At 32.4% G+C, this 26,135-nt stretch overlaps 2 protein-coding genes across 2 annotated transcripts; both read left to right on the forward strand.

Moving 5' to 3' along the window:
* The first annotated feature begins 2,837 nt into the window (after positions 1 to 2,837).
* LOC143576622 (uncharacterized) lies at positions 2,838 to 5,606 on the forward strand. The gene is made up of 5 exons (XM_077060671.1): positions 2,838 to 3,086; positions 3,169 to 3,407; positions 4,696 to 4,808; positions 5,030 to 5,170; positions 5,279 to 5,606. The coding sequence occupies exons 1-5, from the start codon at positions 2,846 to 2,848 to the stop codon at positions 5,529 to 5,531; spliced, it is 987 nt and encodes a 328-aa protein (XP_076916786.1). The 5' UTR covers positions 2,838 to 2,845; the 3' UTR covers positions 5,532 to 5,606.
* Positions 5,607 to 6,271: 665 nt separating this feature from the next.
* On the forward strand, positions 6,272 to 8,801 carry LOC143576623 (ubiquitin-ribosomal protein eL40 fusion protein). The gene is made up of 4 exons (XM_077060672.1): positions 6,272 to 6,461; positions 6,726 to 6,828; positions 8,454 to 8,520; positions 8,636 to 8,801. Exons 1-4 carry the CDS (start codon positions 6,272 to 6,274, stop codon positions 8,660 to 8,662), a joined length of 387 nt encoding a protein of 128 aa, XP_076916787.1. The 3' UTR covers positions 8,663 to 8,801.
* The last annotated feature ends 17,334 nt before the right edge of the window (positions 8,802 to 26,135 follow it).

The following is a 26,135-nucleotide window of genomic DNA, read 5'->3' on the forward strand; positions in this document are numbered from 1 at the left end:
ACTCTAACTGGCGCTATTGTCGGTCTCCTCTTCACTTGCCCAAACCATCTCAATCTCTCTTCCTTTATTTTCTCTGATATGCTAACTATTCCTAACATTTCCCTGAAGACCTCATTTCTAATCCTATCTAATCATTTCTGAAGACCTCATTTCTAAAACAATATTATTATTATTATTATTATTATTATTATTATTATCTATACTGTATATAATGAGGCAAACATGTGCAAATTAAGACGTTTAATTTTAAGTAAATTATAATTTTTAACACATAACTTGCAACCTAACAAAGCATGTTGAAAAGGGCAATATTGTCTTTTGAATGATATTATCACGTACATTTTCAATTCATTAAAAATACTTACAATTTTCCCCCCTTAACTTTAATCACTTTTTGTAAATTTAAACAATACTTACAAGTATGAACCTTAATCTTTTAAATTTTCATTTATCTTTGTTAATCTTTGTATGTTTTGTATTTGATTCAAATAAGCTATGATGTCTTATAATTCATATAAAATTATCATTTACTTATAAATACAACATTTGCATTTCATTATTTATAAATACAACAACGCCATTATAGATATACCAGATGATCTTTTGATTTGTGATTCATCCGATCCTATTTCTGATCTGATTGATTTTGTATATCCAGCATTATAGAAAATTTAATGATATTTCATATTTTCAATAAAGGGCCATACTTGCACCTTTAAATGAGGTTGTCCAAGATATTAATGACAAATTTTTGTTTTTGTTTCCTGAAGAAGAAGTTAAATATCTCAGTTTTGATAGTATAGACAAGTCTGATAGTGTTAGTCCTGGTTTCGATCTAGCATTACACTCACCGGATTTTCTAAATGGTTTAAAGATGTCTGGTATGCCTCATCATAGATTGGTTCTAAAAGTTGGTGTGCCAATAATGTTACTAAGGAATATTGATAAGAAGAACGGTTTATGCAACGAAACCAGATTACAAGTAATTAACTTAGGGATGCGTTTTATCGAAGTAAATGTTATTTCAGGTACTAACATTGAGTTTCGTACTTATATAACTCGTAGTGGTCTAACTCCTTCAGATAAGAAACTGTCATTCATATTGAAACGAAAACAGTTTCCTGTTGCGGATTGTTTTGCAATGACTATTAATAAAAGTCGAGGCCAATCACTAGCAAGAGTTGGCATATACCTACGATTACTGGTGTCTACACAAGTACACATGGTCAAGTATATGTGGTTTTATCAATAGTGAAGAGCATAGACGGTGTTAAAATGCTTATATTAGACAAGGAAGACAAAGTTACAAATAAAACTACAAATATGGTTTATAAGGAACTATTTACTAATTTATAATTGTAAAATGGATGTTATTTTAGTTGAATGTTATGTTTTTACATGATTCATATATTAGTTGATACTAGAAACGTGTGGATGTTACATGATTTATATTTTTCCACCCGTGGCACCCACAGGTCAATAACCTAGTCAAATATATAACGACATTGCTTTTCATGTTATGTATACACATTACGTGATGTTCATGGGGAAATGGTCTCTTCGCAATATCACTAATCTTAAACAAGTTTTTAGATGTTTTGATATTTGTTTCTCATGCTCAAAATAAACTTTCACTGTAGTAAAATTGTACGGGTGGGCATTGACGAGGTGGAAGGTCTTGCAAGATGAATAGGATGTGAAAGCTTCGAAATTGTCATTTACTCATCTTGGAATGCCTATATCAGTGCAAACATAAATCTTACAAAACATTGAAAACCGTTTGGAGATAGATTCAAATATAAAAGAAAAAAATATATGATAACGGGACGGATTCACAAATATTCATGTGGGCATCATAACATCGTGAATATGTGTTATGATACTCATTATCGAAACTCAATTTCAAATTGAACTTGATAAGCAAACTTAAATGTAACTATACAAAAATACAGATGAAGAATGAGATATGCGTAGTTAAACAAAAAATTTAAAATATGATTTTTTAGAGACAAAAGATATAAATTTGGTATCCAGGGTTGTATACGAACCGAATTGAAAGAGACCTTGTATATGTTCATCCGTTAAGCTTTTGTCGGACAAACGAACGGTTCACGAACACTCTACCAAACGAAAATTCTTGTTTGTGCCTGTTCATTAAAGAATTGAGTTTGTCTATGTCTGCTCGTTAATATTGTAAATGAATGTTAACATGCACTAATGGACAGACGAACACACATACACTAACCGACAAACGAACACTAACGGACATTAATGGATAAACATACATAAACGACTCTAATCAACAAACAAACATAAATAATTACATACCAATTAAAAAAGAATAATCATAAAAACTTAACACTTAACTTAGTAACCAAAACATAATCATATCAAAATAATATCCTAGAGTTCAAAATCTACAAGCATTCGAGTGTTTCACGAGAAACAAGCTTCAAATTATTAATTTTTCAAGAAATTTTACGAGAAAGAAGCTTCAAATTATTAATTTTTCAAGAAATTTCGACACACACAGCATCATTTTTATTATTTTCCTAAATAATCAAAGAAAACAAGTATTGCATATTAATAAGAAAATGAAAATTAGTTGAAAACAAACATCACTAACTTGTTTTTCGTTTTATGAAACCCATAATAGTAGTAATGACGATAACAATAGCATTACTGGACGAACATTACCAGGCGTAATCAAACAGAACAAACTTCTCGTCAAACGGACATTGAACGGTTTGTGAAGACAAACAAACTTCTCGCCAAACGGACGGGTTTCTTAAAGCACCTCTAAAAAGATCGACAACTATCAGCAGGTCCCTGAAGAAGGCCAACAATGGCGAGAATCATCACCAACAAACCCGGATTCAGATCCTGTACCCAATTCCTGCAATCCACTGTTTTCTCATTCATCTCCACAAGGTCACTCGAAACCCTAGCTTTCGAAGAGGTTCGTTCTCCGACCCACAAACCCGAACCCGATCACTCCGCCTTCATTCTCCACGGCTTACTCGGATCCGCCAGAAACTGGAGATCATTTTCTCGCAATCTAGCTTCTTCTTTATCCAATTCATCAGGTAATTTAACATAACATATTATTAATTAACCCATTTATAAAAACCCCTGATTTTGACTTGGGTTTAATAATATTAATTGCAGACTGGAAGATGGTTCTTGTGGATTTGAGGAACCATGGGCGATCGGCTGGTGTACCGGGTTTGAACCCGCCACATGATATAGTGAATGCTGCTAATGATCTTGCTGATTTGGTTAAAGCTCATGATTGGAAGTGGCCTGATGTTGTGTTGGGGCATTCTATGGGTGGTACAGTGGCTTTGCAGTATGTGTTGAGCTGTGCGAGAGGTGATTATGGGAGTTCGGCTAAGTTGCCCAAACAGGTATGTTCTATACAAATTTCGTATTGATACAAATATGATGTATCGGTAGATATGGGGTTCGTGGTCACGTGGTTTTGAGTTATCTAAGGTTTAGGAATAGTGTAAAGAATGAAGAACAAATATTAGGATTTGACTTCTTCAGTTCTTCCATACTCGGGATCCAAGTTTTTGGTCAAAATACTTGCAATAAGTTTAGGACACATCTTTAGCCAAATGGTGAGATAAACATAGAATAAAACTCATTTCCTAATAGATAACTCGTTGGTACTTGATGGCAAGGTTGCAAAAGTCGTTAGGCGGTCGATTGGGGAGTTGGGTGTACTCGGAAATGGTAAATATAAAGAAAATTAACTTTTGGATACTATATATATGTCAAATATCATAAGTTTGCTAATATTTATACAAAATAAGTGAATATCAAAAGAAATAAATAAATGCATTTTTAAATACTAAATTATTCTAAAATTATTTAATCATTAGTTAAAAAGGTGATATATTTTTTTAATATTATAGAAATATGAATTAAGTTTTATTTTTTAAGTCAAAATCGGACAAAGTTGACCAACTAGATGTGATTCTGACTAAGGTTGACCGCCTTCTATCGAATCTTAGTAACTAGGCGGAGTTAAAGAAACTCCCCTCGGCGCCATACCTTGTGGCGAGTACTCGGGGAGTAGGCCTTGTAGACCTACTTTTACACATTGGTACCCATAATATATATAATGCGGCTCACTTAGAAGCATTTTTTGCTCTAGCTATTTATTATACAAGGCTATCATCATATATTATTATTAAATGTTAATATAATCTCGATCATTGATATTGCATCATTTACAGTTATGTGTGGCTTTTTGATAAAGTTAAGTGGAGTGATTTAGTCAATGTGGTTCTTTACTTTAAACAATCTCAGCTCAGCATCACAATCCATGTCTTTTTAAATTATGACAGAGTTGCAGAGTCGATGAAATGTCATTAATATGTTGTTGTTGGTCGGTCTGCAATTTACTCATTTTTTTCTGGACATCAACAGAAAATTTTACAATGTTGTCGCATTAAACAACAGTGATTAACTCATTCAATGTAAAAACTTAATCATGCAATTGTTAAATGTCTGAAGATCATGTTGACAAAAGATGAATTATATAGTAGGTGGCTAGTTTTTACTTTTTATTACCCCAACTTATAGTTTCCAGTAGATAATTTCAAACAGTCTTCAGTTATTAATATATAATTTATGTTATCGTTGTTCGACTATAACTCACGAAGACAAACCCATGATGCAGAACAGTTGTGGGTGCTGGATTCTGTGCCTGGAATAGTGGACCCTGAAGAATCTAGTGGCGAGGTGGAGAAAGTTTTAGAAACCTTGCAAACTCTACCAACAACAATCGAATCACGCAAGTATGCATTTAAATCTCATCAAACCACCTTTTGAGCATCATATTAATAGTTACGCCTTGTTTGACTAATATATGATGTCTTAGTTCAGTTGATCCAAATTTATAGCTCATCTAGGATTCTTTTATCTTTTACTTATTCTGATTGAGTCATTAAGAACATGAGCATATAGTTGCTAGTATGATCTTTATTTGCGATATTAAAGACTATGTTTTTGGCTACAGTTGGCTAGTGGATCACTTGACAAATCAAGGATTTTCAAGATCATTATCTGAATGGATCGCTACCAATCTCAAAAAAACAGGAGAACACTATACATGGGGATTCAATCTTGATGGAATCATCCAGATGTTTGATTCCTACAGGTTAGCTTCTATGCTTTTCATACATCAAATAAACGAACCAAGGTTAAAATGGTAATTCATCATTTTTATGCCAGTATGGGACTGAGTGTTTTTTAATCCATGTTCCAGGAAGATGGATTATTGGCCGCTCCTAGAACACCCACCTAAAGGGACGGAGATTGTGATTGTGCGTGCTGAAAACAGCGACAGGTGGGACCCCCACATAATTGAGAAGCTCGAAAGCCTTAATAATCAGGCGGGTGATGAATCAGAGGGTAAGCTTTCGGTTGTGGTTCTTCCCAAGGCTGGGCATTGGGTTCATGTGGATAACCCAAAGGGACTTCTGGAGATTGTCACACCCAAAATGGCTTCCCTTAGTTAAACCCAAGTTAGTTCTATTAATGAAGGAACAATTAACACATATTTGCTTTGCTCAGGATTTGAGCTTCTTCTTTTGATTTATTTATCTGGGTTTTGTGTTTCATTTATAAATCATCAATTAATAATGAGTCATTTTGATACAATTTGCTGTTATGTTGTTTATTTAGTTCAATGATTTATATTCGGTTTTAATCAAGTTGGAACTAGTAAATAATTAATTATCTGGGAGAAGGACTAGAGAGTAGAGGTGTACAAAACCGGTTTTTCCCCCCAAACCGGTTTGGTTTAGAAACCTGGTCCCGGTTGGTTTGGTTTAGAACCGGTTTAACCAAAAACATTGTGTAAACGTGTTTAGAACTCGATTACTTTCTCATCCTCTTTTCCATTCTACATTGCATGTAGTCATTGATGATAATCAATCACATGTAGTGACGGAGAGACAAAACTGTATTACGTATTAAATAGTTATAAGTGTTCAAGTCGCTTTTAACGGTTTCTACTTAAGAATTTGTTTTGTATACAAGCATCTTTATCTAGTTTAAATCCGCACCATGCCCTTATGAATCTATATTTATTTTTTTCACTTAATTTGGATGGAATAGATCTCAATTTTAGCCGGAATGCAAAAGTATATTAGTGGTTAGTCCCAAGTACCAAGTAAATAGTTGGGCCTGAGTACGTCTAATGGGCCCAAGTAACCCTACTTATAAACCACTCTTTCACATGCACCAATCAAACAAGATGCAGATCTTCGTGAAAACCCTAACCGGTAAAACCATAACCCTAGAGGTTGAGAGCAGTGACACCATCGACAATGTCAAAGCTAAGATCCAGGATAAGGAAGGCATCCCACCGGACCAGCAGCGGTTGATCTTTGCCGGAAAACAGCTTGAAGACGGCAGAACTCTTGCCGATTACAACATCCAGAAAGGTTTTATTCTTTCATTTTTTTTTTATTTAATTTTACTACTTTATCATGATTATTCTATATTAATTGAACTTTTTCTAATAGTAATTGTTATCATTTCTCATCAATTTGCTGCTTTCATGTTTGTGGTTAACTACAAATTTGTCTAAAGTTTTTGTTTTTATAAAGAATGCATCTAGCACATTGCATAAAGATATTCATTCATATCGAATTTTATTACTTTTTGTAATGTTTGATTTTTAATCTTTTTTATTATTGTGTGTTCAGAATCTACTCTTCATTTGGTTTTGAGGCTGAGGGGAGGAATCATTGAACCATCTTTGATGGCATTGGCAAGGAAATACAATCAAGACAAGACCATTTGTCGCAAGTGAGTTGTTTCTTTCTTTCTTTCTTTCTTTCTTTCTTTCTTTCTTTCTTTCTTTCTAGTGTTAGGTCACCATGTGTTTATATAAATTCCTTAGATAATATTAATAATTTTTGTTCAATTTTATAGCTCTTTCTTTTACATCTTTGTATAGGGTCTTTATTGTAAATATTTTATTTTCTCCTCACTATTAGTATTTATTTGTGAGTATTATACAGAAATTCTAAAATTGTTAATTTATACTATGTGAAAATTTACCATTTTTATTAAATATTGTGGTAATATTAACAAATTTGGGTTGCACTCACGTGTATTACCTCCATTTGATCACAATTTATGTACATAATCTTCTTTATGAGGTATATAACTACCTGATCTATCGAGTATTAACTCTTATCCATTTCACCTGTAAAGTTCCACTTGAACGAACTTAGTCTACACATAACCTATGCAAGTTTTAGCATGGCATCATTTATGGTTAATTCCCCATTTTATTAATTTTAACGATTCAGAATTAGTCGACCATGACCATTTTTGAGAAGGAACCCAATTTTTTGAGTATGTATGGAAATTTGTGTTTGTTTTTTGCTAAATGGTTAAGGGTGGGTTTCAAAAACTAATATTTTAGTTTTTCATAGAAGTGCTTGAACCTACCTTGAACTTAAGTTATGTACATGGACGAAAATGATAACAAATTTGGTTTTTTAATGTTCTTTTATATGCTAGAGCTGAAGGGTGGAGGGATGAGCATGAGTAGGTACGTGGCGGATGGTGAAGGTTTTGTGGGAGATACGTAGTTATACCACAAACAAAGTTGTTTTTTTGTATTATGCAGTCAAAATCTTATATTTTTTGAAAACTGCATGATACTAAACGAACCATTTTGACTGTAGATTACAAGTGTCACCCAAAACGCTGTCACCAACCGCCTTGTTTTTACTCGTGCTCTATCCTTTACTCGTTAAACTCTTTATCATATATAAGAGCATTAAATAACAAATTTGTTATGATTTTCATCCAAGTACATAGCTCCGAGTTTCAAGGTATGTTTAAGCTCTTCTACAGAAGAGTGAAAGATAAGTTTTTAAAATCCATCATTTAGTGAAAAACATTAATGGTGATAGGGGATTTCTATTTATACACAAAATATTTGTGTTCCTTTTCAAAGATAATCATGGTGACTAATTCTAAATCTTTAAATTTATCATTTATTCTAGTTATAGTTTAAAGAATTTGATAAAAATGGGGAAGTAACCAGAATATTGTTAAAAGAAATTCACTGTGAGTTAATAACAAAATACAATATTTGCTTTCAGGTTTCAATAGGCTGGGTCTTTTAAGAATTTATGGTTTGTTTTACAATCATTTTGTTTTTGTAAACTTTTTAAGTGCTTTTATAATAATTTGTTTTTGGGATTTTGTTACTTGCTAAAATTTAGATTTTTATGTCTCTTGATCTTGAAAGCTTGTCTTTTAGGTGTACACTTTTTTTTGAAGGCGTTATTTATTTTTAATTTGATTAGATTTTAATAATGCATATATACTTGAGTATGGGTTTACATACATATAATGCTTTTGAACTTGTTTGTATTTGATTGCTGACAACTGATGTCTTTGTATTGACTTAGGTGTTATGCACGTTTGCACCCAAGGGCTGTAAACTGCAGGAAGAAGAAGTGTGGTCACAGCAACCAGGTAATCGCTCTCTACTTTATGTTCATGTTTCAAAGTAGTTTTTTTATGTGCTTTTTGTCGATTGTTATATATTGATAATAAATGGATGGATAACTTTTGTTCTTTTTGGCTGCAGCTAAGGCCAAAAAAGAAAATTAAGTGAAGACATCTGAGTGCTTTATCTGTTGGAAGAGGATTATGTATGTTTATCATTAGAACATCTGCATCTTTTTTAGACATTTTTTGTTTGGTATGAAATTAAACTTACTAAATAACTGTTTTTTCTGGTGAAATTGGGATTTGCTGTTGCTGATATGAGTGATACTTGTCTTGGGAAAAATAGCCTTGGTCCAAATTTAACCCCTACACATCTTGGCTCAAAGCCGTTTTTTATTACCTCTTTTTAGAAGTATGCCTGGTTTGGTTTCGGTCAGCTTTGGGCTCAAAACAAACGTAATTTAAAGTTTCGGATTTAGAAAACCCCGAAGTTATGTTTTACTGATTATTGGTAACAAGTATTTTAACAAGGTTTGTTTAGTTCGGTTGTGTACTTCAGTTCAATTCTAGAGCTTGAATGAATGCGGTTTGATTTTCAAGTGAGACATAATGAAGTAGAAACATGATTCGTCAACAGAATCGCTGATTATTTGTTTCGAGTCGGTTATTTTGTTTTTTGGTTTTGATTTGACATTTCGAGTTGGTTATTTATGTTTTTTGGTTTCAGTTTTGTTAAACCGTTATTCTTCTTGCTTTTACCTCCTGTTTTGAACGAGTCTCTACACTTGCATTCTCAATGGGTTTTCCATACCTATCTTCATTTCCAAAATTTCGAAAAAAACATCTAAATAATCACTCCAACTCATTCTTTATATTCAAACTTCATCTCTAAATTTTAGTGAGATGATATAGAAAGCTTTCAAATTTAGAGTCTTGTCACAATACTCTATTTCCAACTGTCATTCTATAAATATATATTAGAAATTAATTTATATTAAAAATGATAATAAAACAAAATTGTTATAAATGAAAGAAAGAGAAAAAAATATAGAGATGATAATGGAGAATAGGTCGGAGAAGGTTATTAGAAAATGATATATAAATGGATTAGAAATAGAGAACCTATTGGAAATACTCCTAAAAAAGAGCATTTGGTTTCTTTAAAAGTTAAATGGATTAGAAATGTAATGGTTTGTTTGGTTTGAGCTTCCATTATATGCTTGTTTGGTTACATGTTTAAAAGTTAAAGTTAAAATATAGTTAAAATATAAAGGGAGACAAAAATGAGAAGTGTAAGAAGCATTTGTGACTAAAAAAACCTCTTAAAAATAAATAAAAATAAAAGTAAAAAAATCATAACTCAAGTTATATATAAAAAATTTAAAATTAAAATTTTCCGCCATTATTCCTGTTAAAAAAAATACAAAAAGTTGATGAAAAGACACATGTTACATCAAAGACACAATGACGAAAATGAACAAAAGACACAATTATAACTAAAAAAGATCGCAAAATATAATACAATGCCGAACAAAAATATAGCACAATGTTGAGTAATATAACACAATATAAAGAAAAAAGACAAAATGTCAAGAAAAAAAGACACAATCAATAACGAAAATAAACACAAAACAAAATGATAAAAAGAAAGACACAACGACTTTTTTCACTTACCATTGTGTTTTATTTAGTTTTTTAAACGCAGAGACGGTGGAAACATTTTTTTGTTTTTTACTTTTTCTGCTTTTTTATTAATTTCGAGTTATGTTTTTTTTTAAATTTTTTGAGGGGTTTTTTCGTGTGGCTACAATTTCTTCTCATCCTTCTCATTTTTGTTCTCCTTTGTAGAATAACTTGACCCGATATTTAAATTCAAGTCACAACTTGCAACTCCCGAGCATTTTTAAATGTTAAAATGTCACAATATAGTAACAAAGTTTTAAAAACGTTAGATCACTCATGTAATTTTAGTTTAAATCGAGTCACCGAATCTTTAAATCGAGCCTCATTAGATTTTTTTTTTGCCAAGAAAGCAATAGAAGAGAAGGTGTGTCAGCCGCCGAGCCGAGATTTGCAATAAATTTAAAAATATTAATGAAAACGTTAATTGTATAAAATCAAAAGTAGAATCCATGGTCATCACGTCACATTGACAAAAGAAAAAAAAAGATACTGAAAAAAAAATAAAAATAAAAATAAAAAATAACTAGGTTAAAACTTTTAATTTAAATAAATACGAAAATAGAATGACCTAATTATAAATTTGATGTGGCTCAATGGTAGATCACTCATTTTATTAGTGAGAGATAGAGGGTTCAAACCTCACTATCATCAATTTATATGGAAGATATGAAGGATGACCCTGACTTGTCAGGGTTCGATGCCTGATCTCACCCGGTTTTACCGGCTCCTCGCTGTCGTGCCGTTTGACGGGCGTGGGGGTCAGGTTTTACCCGGAGAATCCCTCAATAGGTGGACCGCTAGGGACTCTGTCTGTCTGGACTCGTGACCGGCTCGGGCTACCTTTAACCAATGGGGCCACATATGAAATACCCGATGCTACTTTGTGTTCGTTCAATAAAAAGAATGAGCTAATTAAAATACTTAAATGTGAGTAAGTTAATTATAATAGACTTTTAAAATCCATTTCAATGAAACTTATAAACTGAAGCACTTAAGGGTTACCACTTATAAAACTGTTGCTCATTTAATAAATCCTGAATAATATGAATAACGACGATTTGTGCACAAACTGACAAAAGATAATTCTAGTACAGAAGTCATTCATTTGATGAAAAGAGAGAAACAGATTGTCAATACAAACCAAAACAAAATTAAAAAGAAAAATGTTACAAACAAAAAAATAAAGCAGGAACGTTACGGAAGAAAAGTCGTGACTTTGGGAGAGTAACAACTAATTTAATGAGTATACAACTTGTTGATATTCAAGTATTGTTAGGTCCGACACGCCATATGTAATTACTAGGAGTATGTACATTCTATTACTGATTGTTTTCCCCAACATACATTTGATGCAATCAAGTGGACCATAATTCTTAGCCAGATAATAACATATCTGTCTGTATCTAAATAATGTTGTGTTGTACATTTGTCAAGATAAGTTTGTGTTTCCTGACACACTTTCATATGTTGGAATATATGTAAGTTACACCACTATGAATATGATGAATGTTGATGTCTTTTCTGCTTTTCAACTCTTCACCTAACTTGTTCTGTTTTCTCACAGTTTGAAATAAAAAATATATATAAAAAAAACGGACTTGCAAAACACGGTATATATTAAATGAAAGTATAGATGATAAAATTTTATAGAGCTGTAAATGAATATGAAAAAGTGATTACAGAGTTTATCTTTTCTTGTAAACATTTCACATTAGACTACATGTAGTGGGGCGTGAGCTACGGCGAAAAGGTTTTGGAACACCGCCCCCCCTCCCCCGGGGCGATTTTTGGGCGAAAAAGGGCGGGGGCGGAGAGTTCTTGTCGCCCAGAATTGTTTAAAAATAATAATATTATAATCATTTGACCGTTGTCAAACGGTCAATAATAAATTTCTTTTTAATTAAAACAATATATATATATATATATAAACATACACATTCTTCTCCATTTCTTCTCCATTTCATATCTATATAAACATACACCTTCTTCAAAAAATCTAGCAAAATGAAAGCTAGAAACAACCCGAACCAACCGACCTCCGTGGAACTCACCACTACCATGAGAGAAATTATAAAAAAACACGAGAAGTGTGCCGAGGAACTCAATGATGCCATTAGAGAAACCAACAAAAACACGAAAAGATTGCCGCTATGTTGAAATTGCGAGAAATGAGTAAAGAATATGAATCCCTCAAAGCGGTCGGGTTACACGAAGATGCCGCATTATTGCAACGACAACGAATTGAAAAAATGCGCGAATATTATGGATATTAGTTTTTTTAGTTATGTATTTTTTAATTTTTAGTTATGTATTTTTTTTTAGTTATGTATTTTTTTTGTATTTCTTTTTAATTTTTAGTTATGTATTTTTTGTATTTCTTTTTAATTTTAATGCATTTTTATTTAATTATTTAAATAAATTGGTTTTTATTTGTTTAGTTTAATTATTAAAAAAAAAATATTGTGAGCCCAGTTTGTAGCCCCTACACCATTAAACCCCAAAAACAAATTCTCACTTCTTGCTGACTGGGCGTCACGTGTCACAGTTCGCCCTTATTTGTAGCCCCTTCACTACGCATAGCCTTATTCAACCCTCTTATGGGTTTACATAATAAACATCATTTAGTCATTTAAATGTTTAGGCTCGCTAGTTTATTCTAGGTTACGATCCTTCAATAATTGAGCTTGTTTTTAGACTTGAGCTATTAATTTGAGCTTGTTTAAATTTGACTTTATTTAGGTTTTCAATTTTCAATGAATCGATCTCAAATAGTTGAGGAGCAAATTGAAGTGAATACCAATTACCGTATTGCCTAACCTTATCATACTATTAAAGAAAATTAAGATTTTATTAATATAACAACTCACAATCCTATGTTTCTTTCCAAAATTCAAGGTTAAAGATTTTTGGGCTTTTTGATTTGGAGAAAGATGCCTACTTATTTTAGTTCTAAGCATATTTTTTTAAAGAAAATTACAAACGCAGTCTTAAATTATTGTGATTTTGTAACGTTTTAAAGTTGCTTACTTGACATATCCATTTTCCAAGTAATGCCGTAATGGACTTTAAACGAGTAATTTCTTTTTTCTGAAAGACAATATTACATTTTTTATTTCACGTATAATTTAGTTTTCTTTTGTAAATTTTAATATAATAAATTGAATACATTATTAAGACATGTTTATTATTATTATTTATCGAATCATCTCAAAAGATACTTTTACTGAATACAAATCAGTATATGATACATTTTATCCAATAGGATAAAGTTAACACGGTTGTTGTATGTAGTTTATATAAAACATTTACATATTAACATTTATAAGATAAAAAGTCAAACGTAAAACCTCTCCTAAATTTTCACGGTATCCCCTCACTGAAAAACTTCAGTTCGGTGACAAATTTTCACAGATAATTACCTTTCGCACAACCCTATAAGCTTTTACATGGTAATGAGGCGCCATGAGAAACAATGTGTCACCCACAGCAGCACCATCGGCGGTATCCTTACGTGTTGCGAAGAAGTTTACAATAAGCTTCTATTTGATATATGTTTTTGTAATAATATTTGATTCTCATTTATTTTGATGTTTCTCTGCCTAATAGATTTTGCTCGTTAACTTAAAAGAAAAAACCTAAATATAAAATTTAGTTTAATCTTTGTCAACATTCCTATATTTTTTTTTCCATTACAATCGAAGTTTTATATAATTTACTATAAAACGATTACAATAAAGTGGCAGACAAACGGGCAACAAGCTGTGCCGCAACCCCCTTTTGAACAGCAAAGCCAATCCTGCTAAAAACGAAGCTTTGGGACCTAGAAGCTGAAGAGGTTCTGTGTACGACGCGCTGAACCCTACTAAAAAATTTCACAGCCTCTGGAGCCAGAAAACCAAATGTATCAAAGGCAAATGGTAGAAAGACATGTTGATTATCTAAACAAGCTTTCTCGTGTTTAACAACTTTGCCCGATTCAGCCTTCAACGCAGCCTGACCCACAACAAACCCACGGTCCCTGAGCCCAACAAGAGGAGACACTCCTGTAAGATCCACACAGGCGTGTTTCCCCCCTGCCCACCCGAACACAAGAATATCAGCTGGTCGTAAAGTAGACATCCCTTCAATAGGATCCGTGAGAAAGTTAACAGGGGCCTCCTTTTTAGCAGAAATCCCTGCCCGTTTAAGAACATCACACAGAACATCCCTAACCAGATCATGTCTGTATTTAAAGCCAAACAATTCTTTGCAATGTACCGCATGATCACCAAAAGAATCCAAACAGACCTTGCGACAAATTGGGCAAGGTTCATCCGTCGGGAACATAGGGATCATTAACCGGTACTTAAGGATAGCCCGATACTCCAAACCCGACATACGTTGAAATTGATTTGTACTTTTAAGTACCATATTTTGTTGTCACGTAAACAGCTTTAGCACATGCGGTAATTTTGATGGAACAAAGATAAAGACTCACTTGAGGAAATGCCTTTTATTTAGAATTATTTTATAATTCAATCTTATATTATCTAAGGTAAGATAACTTTTCATGGTTGAAAAATATGGAATAAAGAATTGTGATACTCAAATAGCGAAGCATGAATAATTAAACGTACACCCATTAAAAATGTGACATCATTAGTTAAGAGACCATGAGGAGAGGAGATTGTGGTTGAAAAGGCCACAAACACCATTTATTCATTTCTTTTTCTTAAAAGAAAACTATTGTTTTTTTTTATGTACAATTGTAGATTGACTACTTTCATCATCATCTTTTTTTTTTTTTTTTTTTTTGCTACCTACGTTATGCTCTACACTTCTATTTTCCTGTCAATCAATATTAAATAATATTGATCCAACTCGTTAGCACCGTTAGTTATGTTTAGTTAAGTTAATGTGAAATTATGAAAATATGGAGGTTATTTATTTAATGAAAAGGAAAAGAGGATTATAAACGAAAACATAAATCACAAAACAGTAGTGGCACATAAAAAAAACACAACATATGGAAGAGAAGTATTTTCTTGTGGAGTTGGAACAAAAATTAAAACACATAACTTTATGATTCACCATTTCACCTTTTTTTTTTCAGTTTAAAGTTAATTGAATGAGAGTCTTTTACATATATGCTAAAACAAGAAATTTTTGAATTTTTATTATTTCATAATAACGAGGGGATATGAATTTGCTTATACGGCAATTTAACTTAATAAAGATATTAGCTGTATCAGACCATCCATATTCTCATTACTCGTTAGTAACTCTATGTGATTTAAAAAAAAACATGTCTTTTGTGGATGGCGTAAATAATGTAAGAACGGGGTCACTATAATTTTGAATGTATTCTGTATGTGATACTTATGTGATCCTTCGAAATACATCACACTAAGCCTCGTCAAGGACATTTATATTGTGGCGGACTTCCTTGTGAGAGTAAGTAGAATGTTTATAGTTAGTAGAACGGAGATAAAAGGATTTTTATTGCAGGCTATTTGAAGGTGTCTTCCGTTATAGCTTTGGCTGATACATTTATGGCGTCTACTCTATGAAGTACAAACTTAACTAATCTGATCCCTTGAGTGTTTGCGGAGCATTACACACATGGTTTATGTTACACTTAATGCATGAAACAATTTCTTTCGCCTCTAGCTTAGATTGGCCTTTTCCTAGCAGGTTGCTGTTAGGACTTAGGGTCAAGTTGATCCAGATGATAGAATGGGTTTTATCCGCATCATATCTGCTCTCATTATTAGTACGCGAGTACTTATTTGGATGTAGTTAGATCTGACCCATCGTTTGCAATCACTAGAAGTACATACAATCTCTTTAATCATTAAATGTTTCCCCCCCCCCCACACATTTGATGTAGTCTACTGGACCATAATTTCTTAGACAAATAATTACATGACTGCCTTTATCACAAGTCACAACAATGTTGTATTGTACATTGTCAATATGCCTCTATGTTGGAATATAGGTAAGTGACACTATTATGATGTATGTTTTTCTTCTTTTTAACTGTTTACCTAACTTGTTATATTCTCACTTCTCACATTTCTACATGTAAAGAGAAAAAAAAAGGGTCTAACAAAGTGTTGTTGATAATAAATGAAAGTATATATGACAAAATGAACATGAACAAGTGGTTAAATTATCTTTTCTTTTGTATTTCACATTATTCAAACCTTGTCATGTGAGCTCTGTTTCTCTTCACTTTTACTCCAATCATTTTGCTACTTTCCTCTTTATTAATACTATTTTTATTAATTATTTAAATATTTCTTTTTTAAAAATCAATTCCTTGATCTACAAGCATATGCGATACATGTTTTATGTACATAATCATTCACCACATGCATTCTTTAATCCTTGATTTCATCATTCCATGGATCTCAAGTTTCATATTTCCAATTTTATCCATACACATTTCCTTTTCAAATCAATTCCTTTTACAAATATGAGTAACCACATGTGACATGTTCAAGAAGTTTACCTACATTTCACCCATGGTTATAAGTGATTGAACCTTCATATTTACCCAATTATATGACTAACTTGTCATTGAACATTATTTTGGATGTTATAATATATAAAAAAAAATTATAAGATTAATTTTATCATTTTCTTGTGTGAATGAATTCTACAACTCTTACAAAAAAAAATCATAGGGCATGCCGCCAAAATCATTAACGGTCCTATAAAATGACATATTATTTATAAATTATAACAGTTACAGAGGTTAGTCGTTTTGTGAAGAAAACAAAATGTATAGCTATTATAAATACGGAGAAGCTAGTATGTTTGTTTAGTACACTCAAATACGACATTACAATCTTTCTTTTTAGTAATTTATAAGTTTAAATTTATATAATCACAATGTATTGATTTTATAAGACGTTTAATGCAAAACTAATATTTAATATGAGGCTATTTAAGATTAATATTTTTTGTATGTATTCTAATCCAATCAAAAGTCTTCATTATATCAATCTCGCCAAGTGATAATATATTCTAACTAGAATATAGGATTGATAAAAATAACCTTACAATCTACAAATGGTTAATGATTTGAGAAAATGTCATCAACTAATTTATAGTTATTCTTGACTATATATTCATATAAATTGTTTTTTAAAGTTTTAGACGAAATTGCCGTCTAACCTAAAAAAAAACTGTCATTTGTACATAACTCGCCATCCTATGTTTCTTTAGGAAAAGAAAAAAGAAAAGGGAAAGAGATTTTTACATTTGAGATGTTGATTACATAAAAATGGCAACCACACTTTTATGGCAAATTACGGATTCTAACTTTGTAAGGTTTTTAAGTTATTCATCTAAATTATTTCTTCACGGCATGGACTTGCACGTGGAGTGACGTTGTTTGTGCCTTTCTATTTTCATATACAAACAAACATATGTAGCAATCTCACGCATCAACACCACCAACAAAGCTATATAGAAACTTTTCTCAAACACTGATTTAATCTCACAAACGTTTTTACACTTTTCATATTATTATTAACTTTTTTATTAATTTTTGATACAGTTTAATTTTTAATATTATATAAATAAGATTTAATTAGGCAAATGGTCCATGTGAAGTAACTGGTGTGGGCCTAGTTCTGAGAAATAACAAGTTTAGCCGTTTAGGATCCGTGGTTTTCATTTTTGTAACACTTTCTAAAAACGATGTATGTTTATCTTTAACAAGAAAAGGCCCAGTGTGCCTTGCACGTGAGAGTATTTTTATTATAGCGAATTACACATATGGTAAATGTTGTTTGGTCCGAGTAACACATTTTGATACTGAGGTTTAAAAGTTGTTCTGTTAAATTTTGATACTTTGTAATATGTGGTATCTGGAGGTTAAGACTAACTTCAGTTAGTTTTTCTGTTAAATTTATGTAAAATTACTTTTCTTTTTTAACCTTTGACTATTTAACCGAAGGGATCATTTATCCATCTATATCTCTTAAAGTCCTATTTAAGTAAATTATTTTAAAAATAAATAAAATGCATTTACCATAAGTAGATCAAACAAGCAAGAAAGTGGAACTAAAAAGCAAACCATGGCAACGTGCTCACTCTCACTCATCAAAATCTCCTTGTCGTGTGCTAATGCACCCTCTTATAGAATCAATTTTTTTTTAATTAGAGTAGGAGGTTTATAAAGAAAAAAGTGGTTTCTAGGTTCTTGAAAATGAACCAAATAGATTTTAGGTATCCAGCCATCCAAGATAGCTAGATTTAATTTTTCTCTCTTAGTGGCGTTTCATGTAAGCAACGACATGCAGATTTGTGATGATTGGATCAGCCATCTCAGATAACTGGATCCAAGTTTATTCCTTTACACATCAGTCCGCTACGTGACAGCACAAGATAAGACCAGCCTTCTGAGACAGCTAGATTGAACTCCTTACTTTCATTCCCTATTCTTTAAGCATGTTCTTCAAACGGTTTTTTGCTTGAAGGACGATAGCTTCATATTCAAGTATGTTTTTAGAATGCAAAGTCCTTGAATAATGACTACGACACAGTCGCACATGATCGGGTCTATACAACCTAGAATTTTTTTGACATTGGGACCTTGTAAAATATTTGAAATTTAAGAAATTGACAAATGAAGATTAACAAGGAAAATTAGGGTTCTTACAAATCGTGGGCATGAGTAGAATATGTGTCCCGGGTTGTAATCGGTCCAGGATGTGCGAACAACAACATATTGACCACAAGTGCAAATCATCATTTAAAATTTATGAATGTGAGGTAGTAACTTGAAAAGGATGGAAATATATATAGGGAAAGAGTATTGTTTTTTTTTGTAGAATCAAAATTATCAACTCTTGTGACTTACTTCGCACGAGAATACTAATGAGAATAAAATTCAAAAGATGTTACATTTGATCCACTAAAACTACATGCTTTCAAATCATATTTGCATCTTTAAAGTTAAAAGGACGATACCAGTGAATTAGTAGTGCATGCAAGCAAGGAGTTCAATCCAGCTATCTTAGGGGGTGTTTGGGATTCCTTATTTTACCTCCTTATAACTTTTCATTAAGTTAATAAGTTACAACATTGTAACTTAAGAAACTTTTTCTCTCGCAATATAAGCAATCCCAAACACCTTATTACTTTTCAAAAAGTTTACAAGTTATAAGTTGGTGAAAATAAGCAATCCCAAACACCCCCTTAGATGGCTGATCTCATCTTGTGTTGCCACGTGGTGGAATGATAGGTAAGGGAATATACTTGGATCCAACCATATGAGATGACCGATCCAGTCACCACGGATGTACAGGTCGTGGCTTACATGGAACCCCACTAAGAGAGATAAATCCAATCCAGCTATCTCAGATGTCTGGATACCTAAATCCATTTGGGCAAATGTCGGAAACCTAGAAACCATTTTTTTCTTAATAAACCTACTACTTTAAGAAAAAAATCATACGTAATCAGCGTTCACAAATTAAAGCATAACAATAAACATCCCATCTCCCGTCCAATATACATTTTAACAATAAGTTTTAAGGTAAACTATTTATAAAGTAGACATTCAAAACCATTGAAACTCACTGAATGTTCAAATCAAAACAAGACGATCGATGTCGTTGGTCTGAGATTAAAATGTGAAGTCAGTCAAACACTCAAACCAAAATTGGTCGACAAACTAGTACAATTAGCTGATTCAATTTGTTTGTTTCTAAAACCGTAGGTAAAAGTCCGGTCCGAGTGTTCATAAAAATGGATGGAACCGAACACCCAATCAAATTTAAAGAAAAAGAAAAAAAAAGAAAGTAAACAAATTTATTTTAAGTTGAGCCAACTAGAAAACATGAATTGTCCATGGAAAAGACATGATTAGTTGGCAGACCAAGACTAATTGTAGAGAGAATGGTTTTAAATTATTATGGACATGGGTTCCAATGTCCCACACATGCACTTGTGTTTCAAAGGGATTAGAAACTCGAAACATACTTATGCACTATGGAAATGGTGAAAATGCCAAGTTGAAAGAGAAGCCATGAATCAGTGACGGATTCAGAAAATTTTCTTATATGGGTCGGGAATTTTTATAGTTGGTACTAATACAACTGTCGGGTCGAATCGGGTCGAGTCGGGTCATATATATAAAAAAAGTATTACCAAACAAAATATTAGATAACAAATATATTAAAGTTGTTCTCTACGAGTTTTCAATTTTTGAAATCTAACCATTACATCATCTACTTTAACAATGATAAGCAAGTATTTCTCAATGTGACAAATACAACCGTCGCTTAAATTTTCATCACCCATTCGATTACGCAAATCGGATTTCACATTCATCGTCGAAAAGGATCTTTCAACGATTGCGGTTGTGACGGGTAATGCAAGAGCTAACTTTAATAAACGATACACCAATGCAAAGGAATGGTGTTTCTTTGTTTGAACCATCAATTGAACAAGACTTTCTAAACCATTCAAGTTTTTAAATCGTTTATCTCCTTTCAAATTATCGATGTATGTCGCAAGTTCAACCGGGAGTTTCTTTTATCACTTTCATCAAATCATATGGGTACAACTCGACTAATCATAATATTTTTGGAATAGAAAATGCCCGAAAATTATCACAAGGAGTCAAACAACTCAAAGAAACAAGTAAGTCGGATGTTACCTCGTTAAAACGGTCCCCAAATTGAGTAGGGTTTTAGTTGGGTCTTGGGCTTAAAAATTGGATTGAATATTGGACTAATGAACTTATTGATATTAATAGGAAAATTTTTTTATATAACGTTTATATAATTATATTTAAATAATTTTCATTGTATTTTTTATCACGGTTAGTCTCAAATTCTTATGGGGGTCGTCTTGAAATTATACAGGGTTCGGCTTCAAAACTCACAGGGGTCGGGGTCAACAATTTTACAGGGGTCGGTCAGAAATTTTCCGGTATATTAACACTAAAAATTTCTTTTTACAGAGAACGGGGGACACCCTTCACTAACATGTAAGTCCGCCCCTGCCATGAATTGATAATGTGCTTTCAACTTTCATACTCACTAGAAAGTATTATCAGATGACAAGTGAAACTTTGAAAGGGGTTAAAAGAGCAGGTGTTTGTAAATGAGATTTGAGTGTTTGATTAGTTTTAATAAATTGTGATAATGAAACAAACAAGATATTATGTAATATTGGATCTGATTATCTAAAACATAGATAAACCCGTTTACCGAAACCATACGTATAAATACTTTCTTTATTTTTATTTTTATTTTCATTTGTTCTTGTAAATATGGTAATATGCTAATTCGTTTAGTTTCTATAAGGGTGTTGCTAAACGTAGTAATGTACCCCCATCCCCTTCATTTTTACTGAACATACCCCCTCCCTCAAGTTTTACGTTAATACGATTTAAACCTTTTTTTGTATTTTCTTTGTCATTTTATAATATTTCATTATCATTATTATTTAAAAAACTTTATTTTTATTTAAGGTGTTTTTCTTTCACTTCATTTTTTCTAATACTATAAACATTTTTTAAAAATTGTTTACGTAAAAAACGTTTTTTTTAATTACAAAGAGAAAAAACATTTTTTTTAATAATGATAAACATAAAAAAAGAGAAAATGAAAAAAAGAAAAAATAAACCTTATAGTATTTGATTTGATAAGGGAGACTTTAAATGACTAAAAATATTAGAGGGCAATAATATGTCAAATAAAATTGTTAAAGGAATTGAAAGTATATGAGAGGGGTATGACAAGTACATGAGGGGTACGTTTAGTCTACCCCTTTTTGTAATTTATAAATTTTCATGTGTAATAAAGTTCAAATTGTAGTAACTGTATTTGGAACCCCAACGAAGATGTTAACAAACTAACATGTATCTTAGCATTTGACGGGTTAACATGTATCTTAGCATTTGACGGGTTACCGGACATATGTCCGGTATTAGAAAAAAGAGATTAAAAAAAAAACTTAAACCTAAAATATCATTAAAAATAAGAGATTCAAAAAAATCATTAAGAAATAAGTTAGAGAAATTAAACAAAAAAAACCAATACTTTATGTAGTGTTCGCCATACAAGATTAGATTTGACAAAAATGAAATGAAATAGAGAGTATTTCACTAATGGTTTTTTTTTGTGGTTTGAGCCAAATTTTATGCATGGTTCTTAATGTTTAAAACTTGTATGCATGGTCTATAATCACCAACTTTGATTTCATTGTTGGTCCAAAAAGATAACCTAATTAACTTTTGGTATTATATGCTACACATGAAGAGATGGTTTGGTCCAATTAATGCTCTCATTTTTCTCAATCTCCCGTTATTTATATCATTCATTTTGGTTTAAAAAATTGCACCTACTTGAGATGAAGTTCATTCCTAATACCTTATAATGATATATTTTTTTAACTATCGATTAAATTGATTATGTTAAGGTAAATAAGATATTTATTGAGAACATTTATTTATAGTCGCGTGTGGCAGTGGGTTGGCTTTGTAAAGCATAAATTAAATGAATTTAGTTTGTTGTTGATTATTATGGCCAAATATCAATTAAGTATGTGAGAATTGGTACTTAACTTTCAGAGTATACAAGAGTGCATATCATGCTTGCTTTCATGCAGGTTATATTAAAAAGAAGTACAACTATTAATTTTAACATCAATTAACTCTTGGTTATAATATGTTTAGATTTAACTCTTGTTTACCCTAAATTTTGGTTGGGAAACAGATTTATGGTTTGAAAATCTGGTTGAGTTGATTCCATGAAACCACCCATGATAGTTAGGACAAAGCAGACATAATAACATAATATCAAATTACACAATTACATACTAATCAATATATGGTAAAGTTTTGATACATTTCTTAACAATAAACCATCTTTGATTTTGAGATTAGAAGATATAGTCCTGAGGTTGGGGATGAGTGTGAAAAGAGTTTTTGTTATATAAGAGGAAATAGAGAAAAATGAAAGAGTTAAATTGACCAAACTACCCCTCACGTGCAACATTTAATACCAAAAGTTAACTGAGTTATCTTTTTGAACCAATAATGAAACCAAAGTTGTCACACCCTGACTTAGGGCCTAGGCGTGAGACCAATGGTTGGTACCTGTTTTGTAAATATATCAGAGTTGTGAGTTTTATTTTAGCGGAAGTCTTGAATAAAATATTATTATATTAAAAACTCGGGTTTAAATACCCATTTGATATTTCAAATAAATTTCTTTCGAAAACATAATTCTTTATAATATTTTGAAATAAAATATCAGAGCTATCAGATAGCATTTAATGACTATAACTCCAATCTTCTATTCTTTCTTGCTTGTCTGTTCTAACATTTCTTGTTTTCCTGTAAAATGGGTTGAAAAATACGTCAGCACAAAGCTGGTGAATGACGTTGACTCTTAAAAATCTTTTCAATACCTTTGTGAAACCAGCAATAATACCTTTGTGACTACTCATTAGACACCCAACTAAATTGGGATCAAATTACCCTAAGTACATTGTACAATTAATTATATACACAAATCATTTCTCATAAAGCTTCCGGAGACATGTTGATGATTTGCATGGCCTCGGAAAAATGTCGAGTCACCATGTATGAATGGATCCAGACACATGTATACTCTTAATCAGAGTGTCAGTTTCTTATTATTGTAACACAAAGTTTTAAGGATTCGTAAATCCTATGCAAACATTCTGACTCTAAAAGAGTTTGTAAAATGTTTGGGGCGTATTCACCTTTTCTGTTTATAATCAGTTTCTGATACTAATTCTTGTTTTCTGTTTTTCTTCTTCTTGTTTTGTTACCTCGAACCTACAGTAGAGAATAACCTTTTGTATAAATAACTAGATCACAGCTTCAGACCTTTAGTCCGTTTTGTATAGTTTTAACCTTGATAAAAATATTTGTTTGTATAAAACATTTGGACCTTTAGTCCTCATGTTTATTTACCCATCATATACTATGTTTCTTCTTCAGGAAGAAACGTCTATACTGAGTTTCTTCTTCAAGAAGAAACATTAACTATATTATATTTCTTAATAATAAAGAAATACTGTTTTAATTATACTCTTTGTATATACTTGCTTACGTTTCTTAATCAAGAAGAAACATTATTTTGACTATAACCTTTGCTTAAGAAAAGTTATATAATACTTAACTGTAATCAAGGTTCGGCTATACCTCCGACTATGGTCTAAGCCATTTATAATAATAAAATAATAATAACATAGGCAGAACCCCTACGTCGCACGGGTATTCGGAGTTAGATATTCCTAAGTTGATACCCGGGCAACACTTCTATTCTATGCACGTTTATCGAGGCGTTCTTGATCAACCTTCCTTGGTACGCAAATCGAGGTGATGTTCACGTGTCGCCGGGTTGTGCACGTACTTCAAGGCAGAATGTCGGGTTACTTTTGGGTGGCACGCACTTCGAGAAAAACACCAGGTATTTGGCAGGGATTACGAGGTGATGATTGTCGGGTCGGTGGCACGTAAAACGGTGCAGAGAGAAAGTAACTTAGAGAGAGAAAGTGTGGGAAGTGTGAGGGGAATGGCCGTTAGCCTCCCCTTTTATAGTTAATTTTGAGTCCCATCACGATACGCGATGGGCTCCTCTTTTACGCGACGCTGCCATTTCTACATGAATGCCACGTATTGAGACGTGGCCTGCCATGTGTCCTGTCCTGTTGCCACGTGTCACCAGAGTGTGACACGTGTCCCTGTTTCCAGGCCACGTCATCGCGTATCGCGATGACGTTGTGGCTTGGGTGATCGCGTATCGCGACACCGCCCAAACTTTGGGTTCTGTGAGGCTCCATCGCGTTACGCGATGGTTCCTTGGTCTTGCCCGTTGCATATCGCGATGGGTTAAGTTATCAGATTTTTCACTTTTAGTTCTTTGTCTTTAGAAGCTTGTTACACATGGGTCTAATTCTCGTTATCCAAAAATACTAAGGCGGCCCTCAAACGGCTCACGGCGATGCTAGCGTGCGAAGTGCGCCATCAAAGCGCCACATTGCGCCCAACGCCCTTTGTCGTCCCCGTCACCTTCGCCATCGCCATCGTCCATGTCCTCGCCCTCGCCCGAGCTCCGAGCGCTGTGCGCGTCGGTGGTTCGCACCCTCCGCTAGGACCACTTGGTGCAAGCTAAGCATAAAAGAATATAACTATGGAAATTCTATCTCTTATAAAGAGCTTCCATTTCTTTACCACTTTTCATGTGGGTTGGATTCCATATTCCTTATTTATACTCATATGGAATGCTTCCACTTTCTTGTATCCTTCCATGTGGGATGGAGTTTCCTTTTATATTTTCGTATTTAATATTTTCTCATGACTTGTCTATATATTATTTTTGATCCTTCAACTTTCCTAAGATTTGGATACAAAAATTTTGGGGATGTTACATCCTCCCCACCTTGAAATGAATCTCGTCCTCGATATTCGTTGTCTTAAGTGTAAATGGCTCTTACCTTTCGATTATTGATTAGATTCTATCTAATCCAGTTGTTGTTACAATCTCTATGCAGAATGACTAAGGTTTTTATTTTGCTGTTAACTTACATCTTTAAATGATGTGAGTAGTTAATAACTAAGAATATCTTTAGTAATTATAAATTGATAAACACAGTGATCAGTTGTGTTTAACTATTTACTTTACCGTTTTGTATTCTAAATATTTACTGATGTTAACAACTTTGTTGTTTTGATTCACTCTATCGAATCTATTCCACTAAGTTGTTGTTTAGACTAAGTCTGTCGAATATTTTCGTGTTTAGTCTTGCTCATTCTGACAGTTCCTTTGTAATTTGGCTTAATCACTTTTGCTATACTTAGCAATTGTATTTCTTGAATATTCCTCAATTCTATTCTTTGACTTTTTGATCAACCCTACTCGGTAGATAATAATATTAGTTGTGTTTCTTGAATATCTTGTGGTTGATCAGAATTA

Source organism: Bidens hawaiensis, unplaced genomic scaffold, assembly GCF_021521415.1.
Source record: "Bidens hawaiensis isolate Kalapana, Puna unplaced genomic scaffold, B.hawaiensis_p1.1 tig00028246_1, whole genome shotgun sequence".
Taxonomy (NCBI): domain Eukaryota; kingdom Viridiplantae; phylum Streptophyta; class Magnoliopsida; order Asterales; family Asteraceae; genus Bidens; species Bidens hawaiensis.

What these genes read in the sequence shown, in the direction of transcription:
- LOC143576622 (XM_077060671.1), top strand. Translation starts at nt 2,846, where the DNA reads ATGGCGAGAATCATCACCAACAAACCCGGATTCAGATCCTGTACCCAA. An exon ending in CGGCTAAGTTGCCCAAACAG is followed by an intron (nt 3,408 to 4,695) that starts GTATGTTCTATA and finishes GATGCAGAACAG; the next exon opens with TTGTGGGTGCTGGATTCTGT. An exon ending in ACAACAATCGAATCACGCAA is followed by an intron (nt 4,809 to 5,029) that starts GTATGCATTTAA and finishes TTTTGGCTACAG; the next exon opens with TTGGCTAGTGGATCACTTGA.
- LOC143576623 (XM_077060672.1), top strand. Translation starts at nt 6,272, where the DNA reads ATGCAGATCTTCGTGAAAACCCTAACCGGTAAAACCATAACCCTAGAG. An exon ending in GACAAGACCATTTGTCGCAA is followed by an intron (nt 6,829 to 8,453) that starts GTGAGTTGTTTC and finishes GTATTGACTTAG; the next exon opens with GTGTTATGCACGTTTGCACC. An exon ending in AGTGTGGTCACAGCAACCAG is followed by an intron (nt 8,521 to 8,635) that starts GTAATCGCTCTC and finishes TTTTGGCTGCAG; the next exon opens with CTAAGGCCAAAAAAGAAAAT.